The sequence below is a fragment of the Corvus moneduloides genome, chromosome 1, assembly GCF_009650955.1.
Source record: "Corvus moneduloides isolate bCorMon1 chromosome 1, bCorMon1.pri, whole genome shotgun sequence".
NCBI classification, from domain to species: Eukaryota; Metazoa; Chordata; class Aves; order Passeriformes; family Corvidae; genus Corvus; species Corvus moneduloides.
The window spans coordinates 65,240,883-65,265,630 of record NC_045476.1 but is presented as its reverse complement, the minus strand read 5'-3'; the positions used below and the strand labels follow the sequence as shown (position 1 = coordinate 65,265,630).

At 38.7% G+C, this 24,748-nt stretch overlaps 1 protein-coding gene across 3 annotated transcripts; it reads left to right on the top strand.

Moving 5' to 3' along the window:
• Window positions 1-102: 102 nt before the first annotated feature.
• HACD1 (3-hydroxyacyl-CoA dehydratase 1) lies at window positions 103-24,018 on the top strand. 3 transcript variants are annotated; one of them, XM_032113535.1, is made up of 7 exons: window positions 103-215; window positions 13,640-13,757; window positions 14,973-14,991; window positions 15,073-15,161; window positions 17,833-17,954; window positions 20,350-20,528; window positions 22,013-24,018. In XM_032113535.1, exons 2-7 carry the CDS (start codon window positions 13,662-13,664, stop codon window positions 22,093-22,095), a joined length of 588 nt encoding a protein of 195 aa, XP_031969426.1. In that variant the 5' UTR covers window positions 103-215; window positions 13,640-13,661; the 3' UTR covers window positions 22,096-24,018. The 3 variants fall into 3 exon arrangements, with proteins under 3 accessions (XP_031969426.1, XP_031969418.1, XP_031969410.1); XM_032113527.1 differs by lacking the exon at window positions 103-215 and adding an exon at window positions 9,388-9,646 and having other exon boundaries at window positions 15,079-15,161; XM_032113519.1 differs by lacking the exon at window positions 103-215 and adding an exon at window positions 9,401-9,646.
• Window positions 24,019-24,748: the final 730 nt, after the last annotated feature.

Genomic DNA, 24,748 nt, shown 5'->3' with positions numbered 1-24,748 from the left:
GCCCTCGGCGGCGGCGGCAGCAGCGGCGGCGGCTCCTCCTCCCGCCCCGGGCAGCTCCGCCGCCTCCTCCTCCCAGCGCCGGGGCGCCGCCTCCCGCGCAGCACGACGGGAACCGGGGCCGGGCCCGTTCCGCGGGAGCCCCGGCAGCGACACCCGGGCCCGCCCCGCCACCCCAGACAGGCATCTTAGCGCCGGCACGGATACCCGAGGCCGAGGTTTGTACTATATAGTTGTGCGGAGCTCTTTTGTCCCCCCTGCTTAGGAGGCGAGACGGCTTTGTGCCCAGACACGTTTGCTTCCTATGGAAGATTTTTGGAGCTTCCCTATACGTTGGGCTGACAGAATATTTTCATTGGTAACGCCATCGTGCTTGTGACATGGGTAGTCTGACGGCAAAGTGCAGATTGGTCGTTATGCCAGCATCTCTCACAGCATAGCACGGGAACATGACCAGTTCTGTGCAGTCACATCCCATGGAGATCAGTAGGTATCTGTTGGTAACAGGGCCTGGAATATCCCATGGCCTTTGGTTGCCTATCTTGCTGCTCCCCTTTGTAATGTTGCTGGCTTCAGTAGGGTGTGTCCCACATTAACAATATGACTCATAGGATAAGACACGTTGCCTATTCCTGCTGTCCCATAAAACTCAAGTCATTATCCTTAAGGCCTTTTAGTACTGTTCAATTACTCTGAACTAGTTGGATTGCAAATTAAGTAAAACTAGGCTCATATATACGCTTGGGGAAAGAGTCAGACACAGAGCAATAGGGCACATCACAGGCGTGCAAACAAGAAATGAAAAGGGTACTATGACTGTTTGCAGGGCAGAAACACTAGTTGCAATCAATAGCACTAATTATGCTCAATAATGAATGTGATTGCATGCATTAGGCAGACTTCTGACACATCAAATGAAAACTGCACACCAAGCCTCTTTCCACAGGAATTTACAGTCACTAGGCACTTTGTTATTTTACTAAGGTTTTTTCCCCAGACCTCTAGTTCTGCTTCTTTACCTATCCATAACAACTGTGTTCAGCAGCTAATGCAGGTCAGCATTGATCTAATACTTAGAACTGACTACTTGTGAGGAATTGCATGTTTTCTTTGGATTCTACCTCAATTCAACGACATCTGCTAGATATTCTCAGAGGATGCTTTACCTCCTCCCCATTCATCATCCTCCATTATGTTCACAAAAGACATATGGTAGATGTTCTCTGAGCCTGTTTTATCCCCTCCTTTCTCATCCCTTCTTTCTGATGGGTTCAAAATGAATTGTAGGAATCCTTTCAAAACAAGCAGAGTTTTATTCAGTAGCCCTGCAGGAAGAGCTAACACAACACATATGAGTAACTGGGGTTTTAGACTACCTTCAGCCTGAAAGCATTGCAGCCCAACTTTATTTCCAAATACCCTATCCAACATTTTGAAAAAGGTAGTTTATACTCAGGAAGCATCTTAAGGCTCTGTAATCATTGCTCATATTTTCATTCTGTAATGATTGTTTTTTATTGTTGGGCACAGCGTGAAGCCCTTCCAAAACTCCATATTGTACTGTATCTCCTCCCTCTTTTCCCTGTCTCATAGCTCTAGCATGTTTCCATGACACAGCAATGGGTGGTAGTTAGAGTACTCTCCCATGAAGTGTGGGGTTTGCCCTCTCAGACACAAACGGCCATGGAAACCAGCTCTTCCACCTTATGTACGAGTAGTATAAGGAATATGCTATTAAAAACAGTTGTGTTAATCTATATGCTATTAATAAACAGGTGGGAACTACATTTTTACTGGATGTAGTTCAAAATGTTTGTATTATTTCCTACTGCTGCCTAAGTTAGCTATCTAAAAGTAAGGAGTCTAGTTCAAATACAGTCTCAAATTGCATCTAATTTTGGGTTATCTACAGCTGAAAGAGAATGTAGCAACACTGCACTCCCTGTGCCCACAACTATGTGGTGCCACCACATTTCTTGTATTAGATTTGGAATTTGATCCATTTCATTTGTGGCTGCACAATCAGCTGATCCAGCTGAAAAACTACTTCACTGCAGAGAAGTTTCCTGTTGGATCATGTCATCCCTCTGACTCACCTTGGAATTAGATCAGGCATGTGAAGAGGTGGGAAGGCACAGCTGGGGACAGTACTTCATCCGTCTGGGTCAGGAAAAACAGGCATGTCCAGGGGATTATTCATCTGTTCTATTTTGGACCTCATTCTGAAGACGGCCTCTGCAACAGTGACTGTGTTGATTTCACAGATGAGCCTATCTGTCCAACAGTTCTCTGACTTAGGGCTTATCTCTAGACAGCCTTATAGCAAGTTTTAAGTAGGGTGTTTTTTTGAAATATATGCTACTTTTGTTTGAAGTAAGCAGTCTCAGATGACTGATGCAGACATTTCTTTTTTCTTTGCACACTTCTCTTTTTGTATAGTACTGTTGTTCAGATACAGCTAGAAGATCACAGAATGGCTTGGGCTGGAATGGACCTTAGGGGTAATCTAGTTCCAACCCCCTTGCCATGGCAAGGGACACTTTCCACTATACCTGGTTGCTCGGTCCCCTCTTCAATCTGGCCTTGAACGCTGCCAGGTTTGGGGCATCCACAACTTCTCTGGGCAACATGTTCCAGAGCCTCACCACCATCACAGTGTGGAATTTCTTCCTAATATCTCATTTAAATCTACCCTGTTTCAGTTTAAAGCTATTACCCCTTGTCTTATCACTGTGTCTCTACAATGTCCTTGTTTAAAAGTCCCTCTCCAGCTTTCTTGTAGGTGCCCTTCAGATACCAGAAGGCTGCAGTGAGGTCTCCCAGAGCCTTCTCCAGGCTGCACAGCCCTGACTCTCTCAGCCTGTCTCCACAGCAGAGCTGCTCCAGCCCTCTGATCATATTCATGGCCTCCTCTGCACTTACTACAGCAGGTCCATGTCCTTCTTATGTTGGATTCCGCAGAGCTGAATGCAGTACTGCAGGTGGGGTCTCATGTATTTGGTTAATTTCCAGTGTAACGCGCCTCCTGGATTTTAAAGATGTGACATTCTTCTAAATTTGATTCGGTAGATGTTTTATGTTGTTTGTTTATATAATTTATGACTTATTTTTTTAATTATGACAATAATTAATCCATATGAAGGTTAGTTCTGGATTCTGATGATATACAATGACTCGTTTCCCTATACTCTTCAGTAGGAAAGGATACTTAGGAACAGTAACTTGTAAATGACCATCTGCTAGGGAAGTTCTAATGTTCTTTACAATCACTCAGTTGACACCCATCTGCATTAAACAAGCATTCTCTAAGAGGAAGGCAAAACCATTTTGGCCATGGAGGTCCACTGCAGTTCCATTTTACTTGTCACGCCTATTTATTTTAGTATATATTAGTTTTATAACTGCTGCATTGTAAAATAAGGTGTATGATGCCAGGAAAAAGTCAGGCCAGTACACTTCTAGCAAGGAGACAGATATGAAGAACAATGTTTGTCTCACAAATCAGTTCCACTGACCTTTATTCTGACTACATTTTCATTATAGTCCTCTGTGTACATTGCTTTTGGAACTGGAAGCTGTGAAGAAATGATAATCAAAGGAAAAGAGAAAGGTTCAGAATAGAGCAAGTGCCAGCCATCCATTTAATCACAGCTTTTCTCTCTGACAGGGCAAGTACAAAATGTTTTGGATGGCATACAAGACGCTGTAATGCATAACCATATGATGATTTGACTAAGACAAAATTTTTCCCAGTTACAGGGTACATGTAGATGTTTTAACTGCTGGACCACAGTGATTTACTTCCCATCTATAATCTTATTGTGTATGTCCTAATATTTTGCAAGTGTCCAAGTAGCATGGCTTACAGTGTTCTTATCTATTTCGTTATGTATAGAGAAGACATATGAAATGTATCAATACAGTAAGTCTGGTGTCTGCTGTTATATGGGAAATCAGGCTAAAATTATTTCTTTGTCCCTTTTTACCTTAATATTTATGAAGTATGCAAGTAGGATTATATGAAGCATATAACTGGAGTTCCTTCCAATCCATGTAATCTTAGAACTAGGCAAAGATTCTAGTAATAAATTTTATAAAATAATTCATTTTTCCCTGACCATGTTAAAAATTGTGATGTGCAACTTCCTAGTTGATATTTGCACATAGATGCCAGAAAAAAGGGTTATACTCCTCAGTCCCTCTGAATTCAAAGTAGTAATTGCAAACCAACTCAAATGAAGATTTCATATGTTAACACTGCAGTTTTGTTAAATGATTTTGGATAACAAGTTCATTGAAGTGAAACACAAAAATGTGTTTATGCTATTTGCCTTCATAATCTTGTGGTAATGTATTGTGATACACCTGTAAAAAGCAGGTAACCTCTAAGGTGCTGGCTTCTGGGATCTCTGGGTGCCTGGGCTTCCCTGGGGATGCTGGCCAGAGCATCACTCTGCGCCAGCTTCCCAACACTTCTGTAGGGAACCACTTGTCCTAGTGCTTTTTTTGGCACAAACACCTGTTCTCAGTGTGGCCAAACTGACTACACCCAATACGGTCACCTCTTCATGCTGATAACTCAGACCAGTTTTCAACCAATGATAAAGTTAAAATTAATCTTTCTGTTCTCCACCACTCTTTGAAGAAGGAAATAGAAATACTTCTACTGACCATAACGGGCATCAGATTGGAGCACTACTCACTTGATAAAGAGCCCTTTTTAACTCAAGCTCTTGAAATAAAACTAACAAACAAGCTTAGATTCTGTGTGCTCTGTAGCTAATGATGGCAGCGGGCTCCTCTATAGAGACTGTAGTTCTCACCCAAGCAAACTACCATTGAAATACACAGAAAATCAGAAGGAAGTTTTAGTATTATTTAGTATTATTGTGTTTTGTGAAACCCTGTGAAAAATTTGCCTGTATCTGTTGGGCAAGGTAGCAAAGCTTCTTTATAAGAAGAATATTAGTTTTATTGCATAATATAGAAAAGGGAATTTAAGAATATATTTATGCTAGCAGTTAATTTCCAAAGTGTATTTTATTTTCCTCACATGAACAGTACCATTGAAGTTAATAGTACTAATTTCAGTTTTAAACATTTTATATATATACATATGTATACACACAATTAGAATATTAGAGTGGAGTTAGCTTCTTGATACAGCCAGTCTGCAGTGTGCAAAGATGCCAACTGTGCAGATCACATCATATCTAAAATATCCCATAAAGAAAATAATTGTTGTACAGAATTCAAAGTCTACTATAGCAAAAAGTACACTGAGTTTGGGTAAACCAAAAACTCAGATAAACCAAACTCAAATGAGCATAGTCATCTCACTTTAACATGTGTTTGTTCTTCAGCGTTGTAGCTTGCGTCATGGTTTTCTTCCTGGAGAGGATTAAATAGAACAGTACACAAGGGCATCCCAGACTGGTGCTTTTCAGAACATTTAATAAACCAGTGGGTTTCGGATATGTAGAATCAATAGTTATCATACAAAAAATTCTAAATGTTCACACCAGAATTTTTGTATTTTTATAACAGAAATATAAAATTCTACATCAGTCTGTGTTCACGACATTTCTTTTCCTTTGCTGACTACTGAGCTGTACAGTCAGAGGCTTAATATGAATAATTTATTTTGCAGTAGCAGTGCAAAACTCCAACTGCTTCAGAAGTGCCAAATGTGAGCAGATCTTCTCTTCCCACAAGATTTATGCAATCCATTCTACACCACATCTTTTGAAAGCATCTTCTATCAAATTCCTAGCATAGTAAATTAAATAATAGATAGACCTGGATGAATGCACAAAGAGACACATACACAGTGTCGTTCAATTTAGACATAATTCTGTTTACTTGCATTTATCCTTGAATACCTTACTGGTTCCTACATAGCATAAACCTAGGATAGTGTGCAAGTACTATATATAAAATCTGTTATCTAAACACATTGTTCTCGCAGTGTGGTGGGAACGTTAAGTGAAGACAGGGCAGAAGGACAAGCAGAATTTAAGCTGTTAAATTTTGCAACAAATTCCCCTTGCCAGGATTTTAAGTTAATATCTAACATTTAACTGGTCTGAAGTATAAAGATGATTCTGCCAGGTTCATACCAAGTAGTTCTTGCAGCATTCAGTAGTAGATGACCTTCCCCTGAGCTGATAAGTCATTGTATTATTTTCAAAGCACTACAGTTTTTCATTTCATAGAAATGTTTCCATATTAAATAGATAAATTTTGTAACAAAAAGCCCAAAACACTGTAGAACATTTCATTAGAAAATAATCCCATGAAAGCTTCACTTCGTATTTCTGGAAATAGATTGGGAGTAAAAACCATTCAGCTTTATAAAGTTTTGAATATATATGTGTGCAATACGAATCTAGAACTAAAATATATATTTATAATATCAGTCATGAAGACAAGGAAAACCACTCATTTTTGTAGTAACAGTAGAGCAGTGTTGATGATTTGGAGCTAGAGTGAATAAAGGTAAACTGCCAGGGAAGGTTGAGAATGAATATGAAACACAATGATGCTCTCATCTACAACACAAAAGACCTTGATTTGACTGTCTTGAAATTTATTGGGAAGGTTGATTTGTGTTTGAATAACCGCAAAGTTCACCTCAATTGATAAGCCACTCATAACAGATTTTAAAACCTGATTTAGCTAATGTGATTAATGTATAAGCTTATTCACTTCCATTGATTTAATTTCGGTATGTAAAGAAAATCTGTTTTATTAATCATTTTGATATTTTTTGGGGATTAAAAAGTTCTAGCCAAAGCTGAAATATTAGATGAAATAATTTCACTACTATATAAGAACATTATTTCAAATTAAGTACAGATCCTGTACTTAATGCTTTGAAAATAGCTGACACTTTATCAAATTTAAATAAAGGATTCAGAAAATACAGACTAGTAACCACAAATATATACATTGTAATTGACAGAAATTGTTATATAAAGAGTAACAATAGGAAACTTATGAAAAAGAAATTATGTTTCAACTAATTTGTTGCAAGTCCTGGAACATGTAATAATAAAAAGAAATTTGTAAAAACATAGCCTTAACACAACCAATATGTTTTGAAAATGCTGCCAAAAATATGTCACACAGGAATCACCAAGGATATGAAGTAGCTACAGATTAAGGAAAAAAATACCTCCATGGATTAGAACATGGGAAGTGGAAACAAAGAGCAAGTTTATTACAGCAAAATTAGAGCATTGGGATGTTTATGAAAGTTCTGTAAAAAGTTTTGTGCTTAATACATTAATAAATGGTTGGGAAACATAGACAAATGGGGATCACAAAACTTGCAAATGGAACAAAATGTTTAGTTTATTTAAATCCAAAAAAAAGATTATGGGGATATTCAGAAATTTTACATCAATTGGATGAATGAGTAGTGTGATAGCAAGAGAAACTGTAAGCTCAATAAATAGTAACTACAATATTAGAGCAAACACATTGAGATGCTTCTCCTCACCAGTAAGTTCTGAATTGACTAAATTAACCAAAGACAAGCCCGGTCATCATTACAGATAATGTGTGTATCCAAAATCAATAAATTTGAGCAAATAAATAGGGGAAGGAAAGTAATACAGAATTCTAATGAGAATTAGACAAACATTGCTTATCAAATTTGAAAAGATTCTGAGCAAAAGCAGGGAAAACATCCAAGAAGGGATTTAAAAACGGAAAATTTTTACTTCAGAAAGAAAACAGGATTTGTTGCCTCAAATCTGCCGTGGAAAAATCTCAAAAGAAAAATGGCAAAGGACAGCTAAAAGCAGTAAAAAATAAAAACTGATACTAAAAATTGGGATCAAGTCATGCCTTTCTCCATAGATCATAATTTAAAATAAGAAAGTCTTCATCAGTTAATGAAGTCATAAATTGACAAAATCGAATGAGAAAAAAACCCCACTTTACTCATAGTATGTGGTTAATTTTTGATGCCCCTTTCAACACTACATTGTCAAAGCAAAAAAGTTAGAAAGTTTGAAGAGAGAAGAGGAATTCAAGTGGAGAAAACATGTAAGTAAGATAGCAGGAATATCCAGAATTAAAACAATAAATATTGAAAGTATTTTGGAAAGCTACAGTTTAAACCAACTTACAGCTGTTACATTGAGGTGACATGTAGGCTCAGATTAACCCATATTGGCAAAAACTTCTGAGTTGGGTTGTTCAATCCTGTGTGTAAATTCTTTGTCTTGATTTTTTAACCACAGGATTCTCAAACTGGATTATATTTATGACTTGAACAAAAGAAGTATCTGTGTATGTATAATACTGGTACCTACTGTAATCTTACTAGCATATGCAACATGCTCTTTTGCCAGCTACTCATTTTGCACACATTATACATTTGCTGTTGCCAGTGGGTGTGTATTTTGAGGCTGAAAGGTGAACAACTGCTTGTGTGTTTTGGTGACGAGGGGGAGACTTAGGTTTTTTATGGCACATCTGCTTATCTTTTACATGAAGGCCCTCGACCTGAGGCATCCAGGTGTCTTCAACATTGAGATACCTACTCCACCCTAAAGTAGATAGACTTGGACTCTTGAAATTCTACTGAACAAGTATCATTTAAGATACCCTGGCCCAGTTTTGGAATTCTTCTGTCTGTGTCCGTGTCGGAAGTATTTGGGCTGAGTGGCCATGGTCACCATCCTTAGCTGTGGAAATGAGGAGCCTGCCCCAAGTAGCAAGTGGCATCCCCAGGCTAGCAGAGATGAGCCAGGTGTCAGGATAGTGGGTGCAGCCCACACTCTTGAAGAGTCATGTCACATCAACCTTGTTCAGGCTAAGGCTGTCCCCATTCCAGAGCCAGTCCCAGCAATGCTACCTGTGCTGGCTTAGCTTCCCTGTGCGCTTGCACAGAGAGTGAACTTTTACAAGGTAACATGAATATTCGAATGTCATCCTTCAGTCTGACAGCTGAGTGCTCTTCAGGCCCTTGGAAGAAATTTCTCCTTCTCAGGTGTGGGCCTTAGTCCTCCTCGGGTATTTAGGGTGGTATTTATGGAGACCTACCAGACTCTCGAAGTCACCCTGGCAGGTGGCTGCTTGGCCTTCGAGGTGGGGGCCTGGGCATATTCCCACCAGTCGGGCTCTGGCCAGACTCCCAGGTGTTCAATCTCAGACACACATTTCTGTGTTTCCAAGAACCGCGCTATTTTTTGTCACTTTTTCTGATGTGGGCTGTGCCCGCTGCTGCTGCCTGACGGTCAGCAGCAAGGCCGGGTACCATCCCATCAGGAGCTCCCTGCTGATGGAGGCTCGCCCACCCCCGCAGGCTCTGGCTGACCCGGGGAGCCCCGCGGCGCGGAGGGAGGAGCGCGCAGGGCCATGTGAGCCGCTGGCGGCAGCAGCAGCCCTCGGGGAAGACAGATGGGGTGAGGGACAGCGCTCGGTCCGGCTGTCAGCGCGGCCCCAGCCCCGCCGCGGAGGGAGCCCCTCCTCCCCGCCGTGTGCGCCGTGCTCCCGGTCGGGGAACCATGGCGTCCAGCGAGGAGGACGGAGGCGGCAACGGCGCGGTGGAGGAGAAGGAGAACGGCAAGAAGAAGAAGCTGGGCGCCCTGGCTACGACCTGGCTCATCTTCTACAACGTCGCCATGACCGCGGGGTGAGCGGGCGCGGGCGGCAGCGCGGCGCCTCCGCGGGGCGCAGAGCGGCAGAGCCGGGGCGGCGCGGCCGGGGCGCGGCGGGGGCCCGGCGGGGCCGGGGGGCGGCCGGGCGGGAGAGCCGGGACGCGGGGGAGCCGCCGGGAGCGGGGCTCTCCTCGGCTGCTGGGCATTGCCTAATACGGTGCAGCGCTGCCAGCCGCCGGCGCGTCACCTCGCGCCCGCCGCGGAGGTTAAGTATAGCCGGGGCCGGAATGCCGGGCGGGGGAACCGCGTCCCGCGGCACGGCCTCGCCGGATGCGGAGGGGACTGCTGGCCACCCGCGGGGAGCCGACAGCGCTCCTCGGTGCCGCCGGCGGCTTCACGGGCCCGGGTCCCGCGTGGGGCGGCGCGCTCGCCCCGGCTCGGAGCTGCAGAGCCCGCCCCGGCTCCCGGCAGGCAGAGCTGTCCGGAGCCAGCGCGGCCCGCGGCGCCCGCGGGCGGTAGGGATGAGCGGGGACCGGTGCAGGGGGAAGAGCTGCAGTAGCCCAGCAGGTTCATTTGAGCTTGTGCTCCGTGCTGCGAGGCTTTGCTGTGAGAAAAGCGGGTATTTATTTTGAATAACAGATCGTAAGAGCAGTCAGGTTTATGATGTTAGCGCTCGAAGCACGTGTTGTCACTTCTTGAAAATTTTCCCTGTTCACTAACTCTCGGGGAAAAAAACCCCAACCCATTAATTTCCACATGCTTAAAAGAAAGCGAAGAACTAAACATTTTATAACTTCTAGGGCGATATTCATCATGAGAACAGTTTTACTTTGGCTATCAGTGGGCGATCTCTCTGCCCTTTGAATCCCGTAGAGTAAAACTAACATGCCGCTGTTGAGGCAGGAGCTCAAGCACTGATGGAGAAAGCCAGGAATGTGATCGTAATGGCTTTCTTCTCACTGGCAACTGTGAATCTTGAATATGTATTCAAGTCTGTTCATATATTATTGCAGCACTTCTTGAAAAGTGCTTTTACGTGAGGTTAATGTTACCTCATTGAATTACCAGTCTCGTGCTCCATGTGTGAATTTGCTAATGAACACTGACTCTTGCCACTCTCTTTTATATGTCTCTAAAAGATTATCGAACCATATTAGTTTTGACCTTAGGTGCAGCTTCAGTATCTCCCACTTCCTTCTCTCCCATTTTCCATTAATATCAAAAGGAATTAAGACATGCAAAATTGGATTTTTTTTATGTTGAAACAGAGAAAAAGATAGGATTAAATTCTTATAATCATTTATGGGTACAATTTATATATATTTTAGCTTATCTTTGTTTCTAAAAGAGATTTAAGGGACTCAGATGACAGATCAATACCCAATCTTGCTCAAAGTTCCAACTGGAGATGCTGCCTTTATTAGAGAAAGTGTTTTCCATTTCCTGGTGATTCGTAATACTCAGTACAAGGGCTTTCCTGAGATCCAAAGTCAAAGCCACTGACAGCTAAATAAAACCATCTACAGAAATTTATGTCCACATAAAAAATCATTTAAGAAAAATACATTTGCAGTCTTTGATTCTGAGTGTCATCCAAGATTACTTCTCTCTGCAATGCTTTGGTTGTGGAATGAGGTGCAGAAAATGCCTTGTTAGGTTAAATGTATTATGACTTCTCAGCCTAAGTCTCAGACAGAGCTGTTGCTGTCACATTTGTGCTGCCAGCTGGATGTAAACTCACTGTCACCTTCCTCTTGTCAAACACTTCACTATAAAACAGGGCAGCTTCACTGTGAAAGACTAGCAGTGATATTCCAGTAATTCCTCGTTTCCACAGTGGTGGCAGAGAACCTGAAATAAACGCGCTCATATTTAAAATCCGTTATAAAATCTTAGTAACACTTGTGGGGGAAAATTTTGGCGCACTGACAGATCGGATTCATGGGCTTAAAGTAGAAGGGATCAAAGAGGGGAATCATTCCTGCTGTGTGGGGAAGCCTTACTAACTCTGTGAGTTTGAAATGCTGTCATGAGGTGCTGGAATGGGGCAAACCAAGTGACTGCATAGCAGTAGCTGCCGTGTGTAGGGGTTGTTAAGGGGCTGATACTGGAGTCCGTGCCATCCGAGGTGAACAGGGAGCTGTCAGTATCCATGTGGCTCTCATGCTGTCACAGCAGAACGGATCTGACCAAAGATTACTATTTCGTGGTACCCTGGTTCCAGTGCTAGCCTATACCTCATGCTCAGGGAGGAGTATAAGAAGATGAGTTAAATATTTATCCAAATGTTTATGTAAATATTTCTCTGAATATTTATAATCTCTCTGAATCTGCCTCTGAGTATTTCTAAGACCCTTCTGCTTTGTCACTTGGGCCCTTCCTTAGCCAGAGCTCATGTCGCTGTAGAATATACTTGCTATGGCTTTATGGAGAATGAAAGGACTGAGTAATTGTTCCCAGCAACATCAGAGAAAAAGCTAAACTAAAATTTTTGTCATTTTTGATTTTTATTTTTACCTCTCAAAGTAGCCATCCATAGCTCTTGTTATGCCTATGTCTATATTAAAGAATATTATATTTTCTTAGTGTTTTTGGATTGAAACCTGAAGTTTTCAGTCTTCTTGCTAATATGATGTTTTAAGAATGAGGTATAGGTCTGAAAGGCTGAGAGAGTTGGGTTTTTTCAGGGTGGAGAATGGAAGACTCCATGGTGACATTATTGCAACCTTTCAGTTCCTGGAGGGAGCCCACAAGAGAGCTGGAGAGAGACTTTTCACAAGGGCTTATAGTGATAGAATGGCTTTAAGTTACAACGGCTTTAAACTGAAAGAGAGAAGGTTTAGATTAGATATTTGGAAGAAATTCTTTACTCGGAGGGTGATGAAGCACTTGCAGAGGTTTCCCAAAGAACCTGCAGATGCCCCATTCCTGCAAGTGTTCAAAACCGGGTTGGATGGGGCCCTGAGCAAACTCATCTAGTGGAAGGTGTCCCTCCATACAGCAGGGATGGTTGGAACTAGATGATCTCTAAAGTCCATTCCAATCCAAACAATCCTGTGGTTAAGGAACATCTAGTACACTGTTTTGAAAATCTTAATTATATAAAAATGGGTTTATTATGTGGAAGGAATTCCTCATGCCTTGGATTATTTTACAGTCTGGGCTGGTTGTGGGATCAACTCACAGTTTAGAAGTTTATTTTTTTAATCTCAATTTCCATTCCAAATCTCAATTTAAGTTTTATATCAAATTCTACTATGATTAAAAGATATTGTTACTTTTTCTTTATTTTACATTGGAAGGGTTATTAGCTGCCATTGTTGTTCAGTTTCCTAAAAAACCCCAGAAAATATTATCCAACCCCCTCAAATGTGCTAGTTAAATATATCTGCTTCTGGAAGTCAGGAGCATAGAACACCTGTCTTGCAGCACTTGGGAGTCTGATTTTTTAATCAAGTTTTAGAACACTTCTCAACACTTTTGAAAACATAATTGTAGTGGTAACTTCATGTGGACAATCACAAACATTGTGAAGCATAAAGATCACCAGTCAGTCCTGAAATTGGTGAGTTAAGGGGCCATGAGAAATGTAAAACTGATGTGCATAAATTCCAGTCCTTTACTTTTACAAACTTGCAACCCAGTGACTTCAGTGCCAAGCTCATCATGTGGTTTCAAATAACAGTATTTAATAGTCAAGATGCATGAGGATTTAATAGTAAAAATATGTAGTCACTAGCTAGTGAAAAGTCTTCTGGATGGGTGGTTTTGGGGGGTTCCCTCAATTAAGTCAATCCTCTGAAGGTAGTAAGTTATCCTCCATCCTTTTCCAAGTAAAGAGATGAGTGTAATGTTTACATAATATTATGTAATATTTATGTTTAAAGATATTTTTGATGATCTAAGAACACTGACAAGTGAAGAATCAAAGATAATCCATGAAAAAAAATGCTCTACTAAATTATTTACAATGGATGGATATTTTTAGAATTCTAATTTGAAATGTATCCATTCTCTTTCTTTTATAGGTGGCTGGTATTAGGTATTGCCATGGTGCGGTTTTATATACAGAAAGGAACACATAGAGGCTTATTCAGAAGCGTTCAAAAGACGCTTAAATTTTTCCAGACATTTGCTTTGCTTGAGGTAAATTTTAAACATTAGTTTGCTTTACTGGATGCTGCATATCACAGGCAAAACACATTATTATCCTGAATTTAAAATAAAAATATTATATTAGTACTAAAAGCCTTTTTTACTTTATTATTTAATGAAGATTTGGGGGTGGGAAAGATGATTACTTGAAACAAACGGGCACATGTTTTTCAAACTTAATTCTAATATTTCTTTAAATCAGACAGTGCCTGGTAACTGCTTTGATTTGAGAGTCTTTAATGCAAAAGGCAAAATCTTGAAGGCATTACAGCCAGCAGATCAGCCCTCCAGTGTAGTAGAATCTCATGACCATCTCAGAGAGTATAGGTTACCTATAATTCTTTATACTGGACTTACTATCCTTCTGTGCCTTTCCTGCTTCTGCTTATTGCGAGACTGGATTCACATACCCCATATAATCCATTGCAACGGGGTCTGTGCCAGATGTGCAAAGTATTCTTTAAGTAATACTTCTGCAAACTATGCACTAGTGGTCTCAGTTCTGGTACATCTTTGGAATGAAGCTTGGGTTTATGGAGCACTTGCAGTTCTTTCCCAGGCACAACGAAGAGTGCCTGTCGACATTTTAACTTTTTTCCTCAATCTGCCTATGACATCTCAAGTTCAAACAGCTATTAAAATCATGTCACCAGCTGTATATAGGCTTTTGTGCTGTTAAACTTACACAGTAAGTAATTCTATTCAAACCTGCCAAAATAATGAAAAGTACTTCATGCACTAAACATTACTGACCAGAAAATACATTATATCTAAAGCTTCATAGCTGTCATTGACAAAAGTATAATAATGTTACTAATCTGTAATGAATGCAGGGCATTTGAAAATTGCTGTGTATTTAGTGTTCCTTATATGACTTCCTCTACGCTTTTCTGTAAAATTCTTCTTTGAATAAGGTAAAGGAAGGGAAGCTTACTAGCTGAAAAAAATGCTTTGTAAGTATCTAAATGTCTAATATTTACAATCAATTTGGAAAACAAATGTCTTTCATGTATTTGCACAGCTCAGATATTGAGCCCATCCCAACACTGATTGCGAGGGCTCTGCAATGTATTTCTTTTTAAGACTGTTAGAGGGAGACAAAAACCAGAATTGAGCCTAGGTTTATATTAATACCAAAATGCCATGTTTCTAGGGTAGCTAGTAACATGCTACACATAGTAACCTCTGACTTATTTTTATTTACAGGTAATCCACTGTGCAGTTGGTGAGTTCTTTGTTTTAGTTTCTCCTGTAATTAGTTAAAACATGAATTGTGGAACAGAGATAACATGTTTCTCTTTTTAAGGAATAGTTCGCACATCTGTGCTTGTGACTGGGGTCCAAGTGAGTTCAAGAATCTTCATGGTGTGGTTCATTGCACATAGTATAAAACAGGTATGTGTGTGAGCAAATTATGTTTTGATAGCTTTTAAGGAGAAGCTATTAATACAGTTCTCATTTCACTAGGAAGACCAATTTAAAAATTAATTATATTCCTACAGAGAATACTTACATACTTGAGTGCAATTTTGGAACTTAGGGTTACAAAATGGAATTTGTGTGATTCTTCCCAGGATACTGAGTCTGGGTCTTAGTTGTGAGTTGGCAGTGTCTTCAGCATCATGCCCTCTGTGGTCTGCCTAAGTGAAATCAATGACTACTCCTATTATTTATGAGTAAAACTGCCCCAGTGTTAACAGTTCCCTTTCAAAAATTTTAATAAGCACTTGCTGAATTAATCTAAAGAAATTGTAAATTTATGTCTTTAAATTTATGCCTTAAATGGAATTCACCTGGATAAACATGGTTACGATTTTGCAATTTTTTTAGAAACCTTCTCAAAATTTTAATGTTATGATAGCATTAACATTTGATGACATCCAGCATGTCACAATGGCACTTAAGGAGTATGTAAATGACAATAGTTTATTTGCCTGGCTGTAGGTGGCTACTGTAAGGCTAGTGATCCATTAGCAGAATGAAACAAGCAGTTCACAGCTAGTAGGTAGGACATTAAGTTCAGCTTGTGAGGTGTGCTTTCAATGAAAGGTATGTAAAAAAATTAAGTGATAGATTTTGTGCTCCTGAATTTATTCAGAACTTGAAAAGCTGAGCCATTAAACTGTCTCACCAGCAGATGGCATAGGCCTTTCTGCAGATGGATTACCTTAGCACCTGCCTCAGTTACCAAATCTTCAGTTCTCTAGAGGACTTGTTTTCCACACTGCATCTTTTCCTTTACTATCAATTTTCTTAACATGGAATAAATTAAATAGGCTTTTCATAGGTTTTTTGTTGTTGTTGCTTTCTTCTTTTTTTTTTTTTTTTTTGGTAAGCTAAGTGTTTTTACCTTTTTCTGTAAAGCAAAATGTCTCAAAGATTAACTAGATTTTTATATTGAATGTCTACATGTGAGCTGGTCTATAGCACTGCATTTTGCCATTTTTTATTATCTGCAGTGGATCTTTAGCATATCCAGCAATTTCTTTTATTTCCTCTATCGACACTACTGTAGGCCAAGCTGTGTCCAAAAAAAAAATATATGCCTGAATGTATGTCTGATTGTATTTCATGCTGTTATTGTTTAGGAGGCATGAATGTTCAGGGTCACTTTAGGTGGTGAGAGGCACGTCAGTGATAATAGCAAGAGCCAGACTTCCCCTCTTGACTGCAGATTTGCAAGGCAGCAGATAGGAATTCTCTGCACACTTATTTAAAGCTCTTCTGCTTGGATTTAGCACTGTGACATGAATCCAAGTTTGAGTTATCAATGTTTGTCTCTAACTGCATGAGGCAAAGAACAGCCTAATTCTGTCTTTGCTTGTTTGTTTGGGTGTCTTTGCACTTCAGTTGTTGCTATTTATTTGTGATTTTGGTGCTATTTTTATGTCTCCATTTTCTTTATCATGTTGCTGAAATCCTTCTGCTAAAAGTGCACCTTCTTTGACACATTGAGGGTGCGATTTTATGAGCACTTATAGTTCTTCTTGATTTTTGACAGTTGTGGATTTTCAGCATCTTGGAGATAGATTAAGCTTTGTCTCCATGTTGCATTTTATTTTGAAAAATCATTTCCCTCTTTTGTAATTTTAACAAAACTTGTGTTGCTTTATTCTATTTCACAGACATCCCTGGAGCTTTTCAGCTTTCAGGCACAGAAGTGTATTACAAAATTCCTCCCCTCTTAAAGACAAGAAAATTACTTGTGTGTAATTCTTCCTCACAGAAGGTAGTGTTTGTAATAGATCCCCAGGTGCCTTCTTTGTGTGTGGGGACTTTTGTTTATTTGTTCACTCAGAGTGAAAAAGAACTCGTGTTTTGAAACAGCAGAGATGTGCTACCTACCAATGAGGCAGTTTAATGACTCAGAACTTAAATCTTAAATGGGATTGTTCAGTGAGTTTACCCAAAGATCCTGATCTACCACCTACTCTTTATTTAGTGAGCCATCTGTGCTCCAGCTCCTTAACTATCTTAGAGCTCCCTGAAGTCTGCCAAACCTGATCTTCTGTGACCAGGTTCCAGTTAGTAGGTTATATAAAGCAATTCCTTTTGTCTGATGCTTCATGGAGATGTGCATTATGCATTGAGGAAGAAGCAAGATATAAAGTAAGAGAAAGTTTAGGAAATTGAGTAGTGAAATGCAGAATGATTAAAAAGTGATTATGAGAAGACATATCTTCTGTATCACTTTTGTGTTCCTTCTGTTTTGAGGAGTAAGAAGGTAAACAAGTAGGTCAACCACAAATAAAAGGATAGTTAGATGTGTGGTGGAAATGCAGGTAGAGAATAAAGAGGAGGAATAAGCTTAATTATAGAGTTTTATGTTTTGATATTTGCATAATGGATAAATATTGCTCAGTTGGCAAATGTCTGTATGTTAGTAAACACACATGATAATGAAATGTACATGGTAATAGATTCAGCATATCACTTTTGTGCCAAAACTTACTTTCTTTACAAGATGCTAGTTCTGCTCTATGTATCTTAAAGAGAAGTCTGTTGCAGTTTGCACAGAAAAGAAGCTTAAGGATGAAGAAAATGTTGGTTCTTTATAATTCTGCAGATCCAGAATGAGGAGAGCGTTATTCTTTTTCTGGTCGTATGGACTGTGACAGAGATCACTCGATATTCCTTCTACACATTCAACCTGCTCAACCATTTGCCATACTTCATTAAATGGGCCAGGTGGAGATGTCTTGCACTTGAGTTTCTCAGGATTCTGTGCATGTTGGTTTCACGCATGCTGAACTAACACACAGGAGAGCAGATGTTTGAGCTTTGGTTTTGTGTCAGCAAAGTGCAAGTCGGTTGCTTACAGTACTTGGGATCATTTTTGCTTGGTTTAAGATGTTAAAAATATTTTAGCTGAGAGCTTTGGGGTATGGTTTTTTCTTTGCTTTCTGTGCCTCACAGTTTGAACTCTGCTTTCACTTAATTTTTTTTCTCTATCTTTGGAGTCATCTTTTAATTTGCAGTGTGACGATGCTCTTGAATACAGTGCCCAAAATTAAGCACATGTGATAGTCTTTGTGGATGTTAGTTCTTTGAAAACGTGGGAATCATTGTCACTCAGTCTGTGGTATTACTACTTTATAAGAAATTCTGCTTTATCAGAGCTTCTGTAAGATTATATCCATGTAGTGAAGTTAAATACTGACTTAGTTTAGCCCACCAAAAATTGTGTTCCATATCAAAACTATTTTGATTTTGAAGCATACTTAAGGTTGTCCACTAAATCCACATACACTACAGAGATGTGTTTTTCGGAGAGTTAACTGAAATAGTATTCTGTGTAGTCATTATTTGAAAAATACATTTAAGGCAAACTTACTATGTTAGAAGAAAAATATCTAACCTACATTCAGTGCAGGCAACTCTTATTTTAAAGAGTTTGTTTTTTTCTTTATTTTTGTTTTATAGATAATGCAGGTTTGTTGCTTCTAATGCACTTCTTTGATATGTCTGATATTTATGTCTATTCTTATAAAATATTATCTTTTTGCTAGTGCCTAAGTTAGAGACTTGTTTAAGCACTAAATGACAAATTTAAAGATAGGCAGATTGGCTATCATCAGTAGCTTTTTATACAGACTTCAGAAAGAGAAATGCATTCAGAACATATTACATTGACAGATAATTATTTTTGCCATCAGGTCAGTGTCCCCTGAATAACAGAATTTTGTTTCCTTAATATAGACAATAGGGAAAAACTGACATCTCACAGAAGAGATATATGGTGAAATATTAATAGAAACAAAACATATGAAAAGGTATTATTTTTCATAGAGTCCAAAATATCCCATCAAGATTCATGGATAAACAAACAGCACAACTGGGCATAAATTCAGTACCAAGAGAGATGGAATTTCTGATCTTTACCTTATAACTGCATGGAGACAAACTATATGTAAGGCATCAGCTCCTTATCTAATCTACATTCTTCCCCTAATCTACATTCTTCTTGGTGCTGCCAAGCAATAGTACAAGGGGCAAAGGGCAGAAACTGATGCACAGGAAGTTCCACCTGAATATGAGGAAGAACTTCTTTACTGTGCAGGTGACCACACACAGGAACAGATTGTCCAGAGAGACAATCCAGTGTCTCCCTCACTGGAGATAGTCAAAAACCGTCTGGACACAATCCTGTGCCATGTGCTCTAGGATAAACCTGCTTGAGCAGGGAGGTCCCTTCCAACCTGAACTATTCTGTGATTCCCCTCATCTGTGAGTCTTCTAAGCCCTTCTGCTTCTAGGACGGTTTCCTGCTTAGTTGCTGTTTTGGATCTCATTTATTTTGATCAGGGAGTGCACACTATACCTTTCTCTCTGTGTGACAGCTCTCATTGCTGTTCCCTATATGAACTGGAGAATTATTCCTTAGGAGAACCTGGACAGCACAAAGCCTGTTAATTACAATTTTCGTTTTGTCACTGCCTATGTGGCCTTTGGCATTCAAACCACATTTTCTTTAGACTGGATGCTTTGCCTTTTATTTGAACATCATCTCACTTAAAAATGGATCTGATAAGTTTCTAGCACTTTCTAGTAATTTTCTTTTCTCTTTTTATTCAAATTTCCATTAGTGGTAAATGTAGTATTCCCATGTTGCAGTGAGTAAAACAGCTTTTGATGTTTTTCAACATCTTCATTATCTTCAAACAAATTGTAGTGCATACAGTTGACCCAGTGTGTGTGCACTGTGATGAAAATATGTAGGATCATCTGAATTTGGGATTCAGTCCTGGTCTGAATCCTGTCAGTGAAAACAGGAGTAAGATCAGTATACTTTAAAAAAATCATTATTGGAGACTAAATTTGAGGATTGTTTTATTAGAAAAACGTAAAAACATTCTGATACTTCACTGTCTTCAAATAAAAGCACTGAGGAATGCATTCTCTTGTCAACCTAAGCAACTCTGTCAAAAGTAACTGAAACTGATATTCTGTGTCATCAGGATGTGGTCCTTGATTCTGGTGCAGGAGCTACTGTAATACATTGCAGTGCCACTAATAATAACAAAAGAAAATATTTTAAGTTTATGGGGTGTTTCTCACAAGTTTTTTTTATTTTTCAATGCAGATACAACTTTTTTATCATTTTGTATCCTGCTGGAGTTGCAGGTGAACTGCTAACCATATATGCTGCTTTACCCTATGTGAAGAAAACAGGAATGTTTTCGCTGAGACTTCCCAACAAATATAATGTCTCCTTTGACTACTATTACTTCCTTATTATTGTCATGTTCTCCTATGTGCCATGTAAGTATTATTTAACTGTAGAAACATATCAACGATATAATAATCAATCTTCAGTGATGCTATAAACACTGCCTGTATTAAAATTTGCTGAACACTTTCTACTATAAAAGCCTGCTTTCTCTTGTTCCAAGCTTCACTGTGTTTTAATTGGTTGGACTGAAATTTTCTGTCCTGTGACCTGCTTAGGAACATAAGCTGCCTTAAAAATTTCAATGAAAACGCTAAAATTATTTCTCAGACTTGGACAAAGTAAGAAAACTTTTTGCTTACACACAGAAATGTCTGTAACTGTGTCGCTGAGACTTTCTAGTGCCTCTCCCACTTTGAGTAATGGCTTAAAATTGGTCCTGCAAGTTGTGCCAGAGATTTGCTGTGGCTTTTTTGCTACTAATAACCATTTACCTTGGAAAAATCACCATCCAAGCATGCTCAGGAAAAACTTGAAGCAGTATTCTCCAAGATTTCATTTCACAGAAGTCAACCCCCCCAAAATCTCTCTGAACATCTGCAGTCCCTGGTTTTATCAGTTTGTGCTTGTACTTGCGCATACCAGAAGCCATGGAGATAACAGTAGGGACAGTATCTGTCTTTCACTTCCAGCGTTATTTCCACTGCTAACTAAGCAGTGAAGACAAGGAGAAAGCAAACTGATATACCAGATATTCCACCATGAATGGGGCTAGACCAAACTTGGCAAATATAATATTTTAGATAATATTAATAATAGAATATATAACGGATTTTTTTTTTTTTTTATGATCCGTACATTGAGGCAGCAGATTAGGGAGAGAAATTGAAAAGCGGGAAAATTGAAGTTAAAAGGTCTGTGATCTGCATTCATGAAAGGTATTCTTTTGAGAAGGTGACCTTCAGTATGGACTTTTACAATATGCATGCACACTGAAATTTTTTGTCCCAAGAAATCATGAAGGCCAACAAGAGAGATTTATGTCAGTAAAAAATATTCTAAGGTGTGATAACTTACTAACAGTTTTACATCTGTTTATATAACAATGCTTCAGGAATAAATCCAGTTTTCTCACCATTAAATATAAGGATCTACTCTGTCAGCAGGACAGTAATGTAATAGATGGCAGAGGAACAGAAAAGAGGGATCTCCTTAATTCAGACTTGAACAAGTAGGGTAAATTTGTATCCTCCTCCAAATATTAATTCAAACATGCTTAGGACAGATTTGAAGGCTTCAAGCACCACCAGAATGTGGTTGAATCCTGTTTCTACAAGGAAACTGTTGGGGTGAAGTTCCTTGAACACAAGGTATTCAGGGGGCCTTGTCTGAGCTTTGAGTAATTACTGTTTTTCAAATCACTGCAATGTTCATGACTTGTTATTTACCTTAATCAACTCAACCACTGTGTGCCATAGTTTTTACTCAGTTCATCATTCTGTAAAATTGTGGTTTTCCATTATGTGATCTGTTGAATTTTTTCATCTAATTTGCTTTCTTTTATGCTTTGATCAAGTATTTCCACAACTCTACTTCCACATGCTGCGGCAGAGAAGAAGGGTGCTTCATGGAGAAGTGATTGTGGAAAAGGACGATTGAGTCAAGCTGTGTAACCATGGTGCTTTTAGTGGAAAGGAAAAGAAAAGAGGGTAAAAACCCAAAACTTCCTCTGATTTTTCTGAGTCCAAGTTTTAAAACATGGAACAAGAATAAACAACTGTGCCTAAAATATCATGGACTGTATTATTTTTGCAATTAATATATTTTCAGACCTACCTTTTCATCCTTGGATTCACTTTGACTTTTAATTGTTCGTTTCTTCAAAGAAATTATTTTCTTATTTTCAATAGGTTGATGAGTAGCTTTAAGAATTAGAATAGTTGGCTACTGTGCCTTCTGTTCTGAAAGCTCTGTTATGACCTGTAGTCATTATCAAGAACAGAAGGAGAGTTGGTAAGTTGTACTGAAAGTGAGTCTTCTGGAAAACAGAGTGTAAATTACGTAATGATGTTTTTCATAGACTAGGTAAATTTATTGTTATTTAAGCTTTATATTAAGTAATACCTTTCCAGTTATAAGTACTGTAGAATGTTGTTCGACATTTTTTGAATTACAGTATCACGCTGCAGAATTCCAGAAGAACTTTTGAAAGGAGCTGAATTTGTGATTGTCAGTGCAAATTTGGACCTCCCTGTACTTTCATTTGTTATTTGAAAGATACATAGAATAATAGATATAATATTAACTGGTTAAAAGTTTGTGCTGAGGTGTAAACATGATGTGTCTACCTTTCTCTAATCAGTGGCTGGAATGGGACTCCCTTGCAGAGCAAAGCTGATTGTCAGCATGTTTCCTATTCTACATTTAAATTATGTATGCAGAAAAATCAGTATTGCATTGAAAAACTGTAGCTATGGTGAGATATTTGACTTCTTATAATAGCTCAGTGGGATAAAATATATTTGAAATAGCATCTTAAAATATAAATTGTGCTTTAATTCATCCCATTGGGCAATTTTAATTGCTCCCTCCTCATTAATTGTTTATACTGTGTTAACCTAATTCTATTTCGTGTCTTCAGTAATCTGCAAGAAGGATCTACAGTATATTAATAAAATTCATGGGTGATATTACACCATATCATACCCGAGCGGGAGAGGTCCAACAAATTAGACACAGCCTAAGAGATTCAGAAAAAAGGTGATACATTTGAGGAAACTTGGATACTTAGTGAGAGAGAGAAGATGGAAATGTAGTAATGCGGTATGAAGCCTTGAAAATGTAGGCAACAAACCTGTCTTGCTTCTGGCTTCACTAATGTCAAAAGAAGAGTATACATATGTGGAAGAGCTGCATCAGGCAGCTGGAAATCAGAATACTTGTGATTTCTGAGGTAATTTCTGGAGTACAGTCTTATATTTTGGCTACCTCAGGGATGAAGAACTGGATAATCTGCTAAAAGCTCAGAGAACAGAAACAAAAGTAGTTGAAGTGAGGAAGAAGTCGGAAAGATTGAATCGTTAGTATGTATATAATTCTTTGTTATATGACAAATACATGGAAGAGCTTTTCTAAGTATGAAGGTGTAACTAGAACTGGTTATATGAATTTGAAATAAGGTAAATAGCCAATGAATGTCAGAAGAAAGGTCCTACCAATAAGATCAATTAGGTTACAGAATGACACGGTGCTTATCAATGCATACAGTGTCTTGGAAGGTTTTCAGTTAGAATTGGCAAGAGTTTGAACTACATACTTGAATAGGCAGTTTCCATTTTTAGCTTCAATGATACTATGATAATACAGCTTTTTAAAAATTTGTAGATACAGCAGAAAAAGCTGTATCAGTAATTCGATTTAAAAAGCAAGGATTTTCTGTATCCCTAAATTTCAAATTCCATTTTGTGCCTTAAGTTTGGGATATTTATGCATGTCTTCATTACACATAAATGAGGTTCCTTTTATATGACACGTGCATAGTGGACTTGAGACAGAACAGTTGTATTTCTTTAAATTTTAAAAGATGTGAACTTAGTATTCCTTAAATTTCACACAAGGTGCTCTAATTTAAGTTACTATTTCTGTTTTATATGCAGCTAAAATTATTAGAAGTTTTAAATATAAATGGCATTTACAACACCGAATCACAAAATAGTTGTGTTACATGTGTTCAGACTAGCAGTTGTAGGTGTTCAACATTCTTTGAGTGCTGTTTTATAAACTCCACTTGCTTTTTGATCTATGAGGAACATACTGGCAGTTTTGGGACATATATCTCAGTTAGCAAGCAGAATAGTGTGATGAAATATTAGAAACTAAGATTAAACTAAGTTCTGTGTCTCTTTTTTTAGTGTCAGGGCAGCTCACTGAAGACCATAGCTATCAATTCATTGAAAATGCATTGGATACTTAAGGATGTGATTTGGAAATCCTTGGTCAGATGAGTGTATCCCACAGATAGTATTCCTTCTAAAAGGAATACTTGTGCTATAAAAGTTTATTGTATTTGTTTTCATTGTGGCCTAAGGATGTTATCATATATTAATCAATGACTTATTTTATATTCTTTTATACATGTGAAATGAAAAAAATACAACACTGCTACAATCTTGGGTTGCACTTCCATAAAGCAACAATGTACAAGGTAATGATACCATTTAAAAACTGATTTACAGCTACAAAATAGTCTTGCTAAATAATGAATTAGTAAAAGTAAAGCTAAAGTTTACTTACAGTATCGCATTCAATGTTT

Bases quoted from the DNA above. Each gene is read 5' to 3' on its own strand.
- HACD1 (XM_032113519.1), top strand. From the start codon at position 9,519: ATGGCGTCCAGCGAGGAGGACGGAGGCGGCAACGGCGCGGTGGAGGAG. The intron at 9,647-13,639 runs GTGAGCGGGCGC...TTTCTTTTATAG, and splicing joins AACGTCGCCATGACCGCGGG to GTGGCTGGTATTAGGTATTG. The intron at 20,529-22,012 runs GTAAGTATTATT...GCTTTGATCAAG, and splicing joins CATGTTCTCCTATGTGCCAT to TATTTCCACAACTCTACTTC.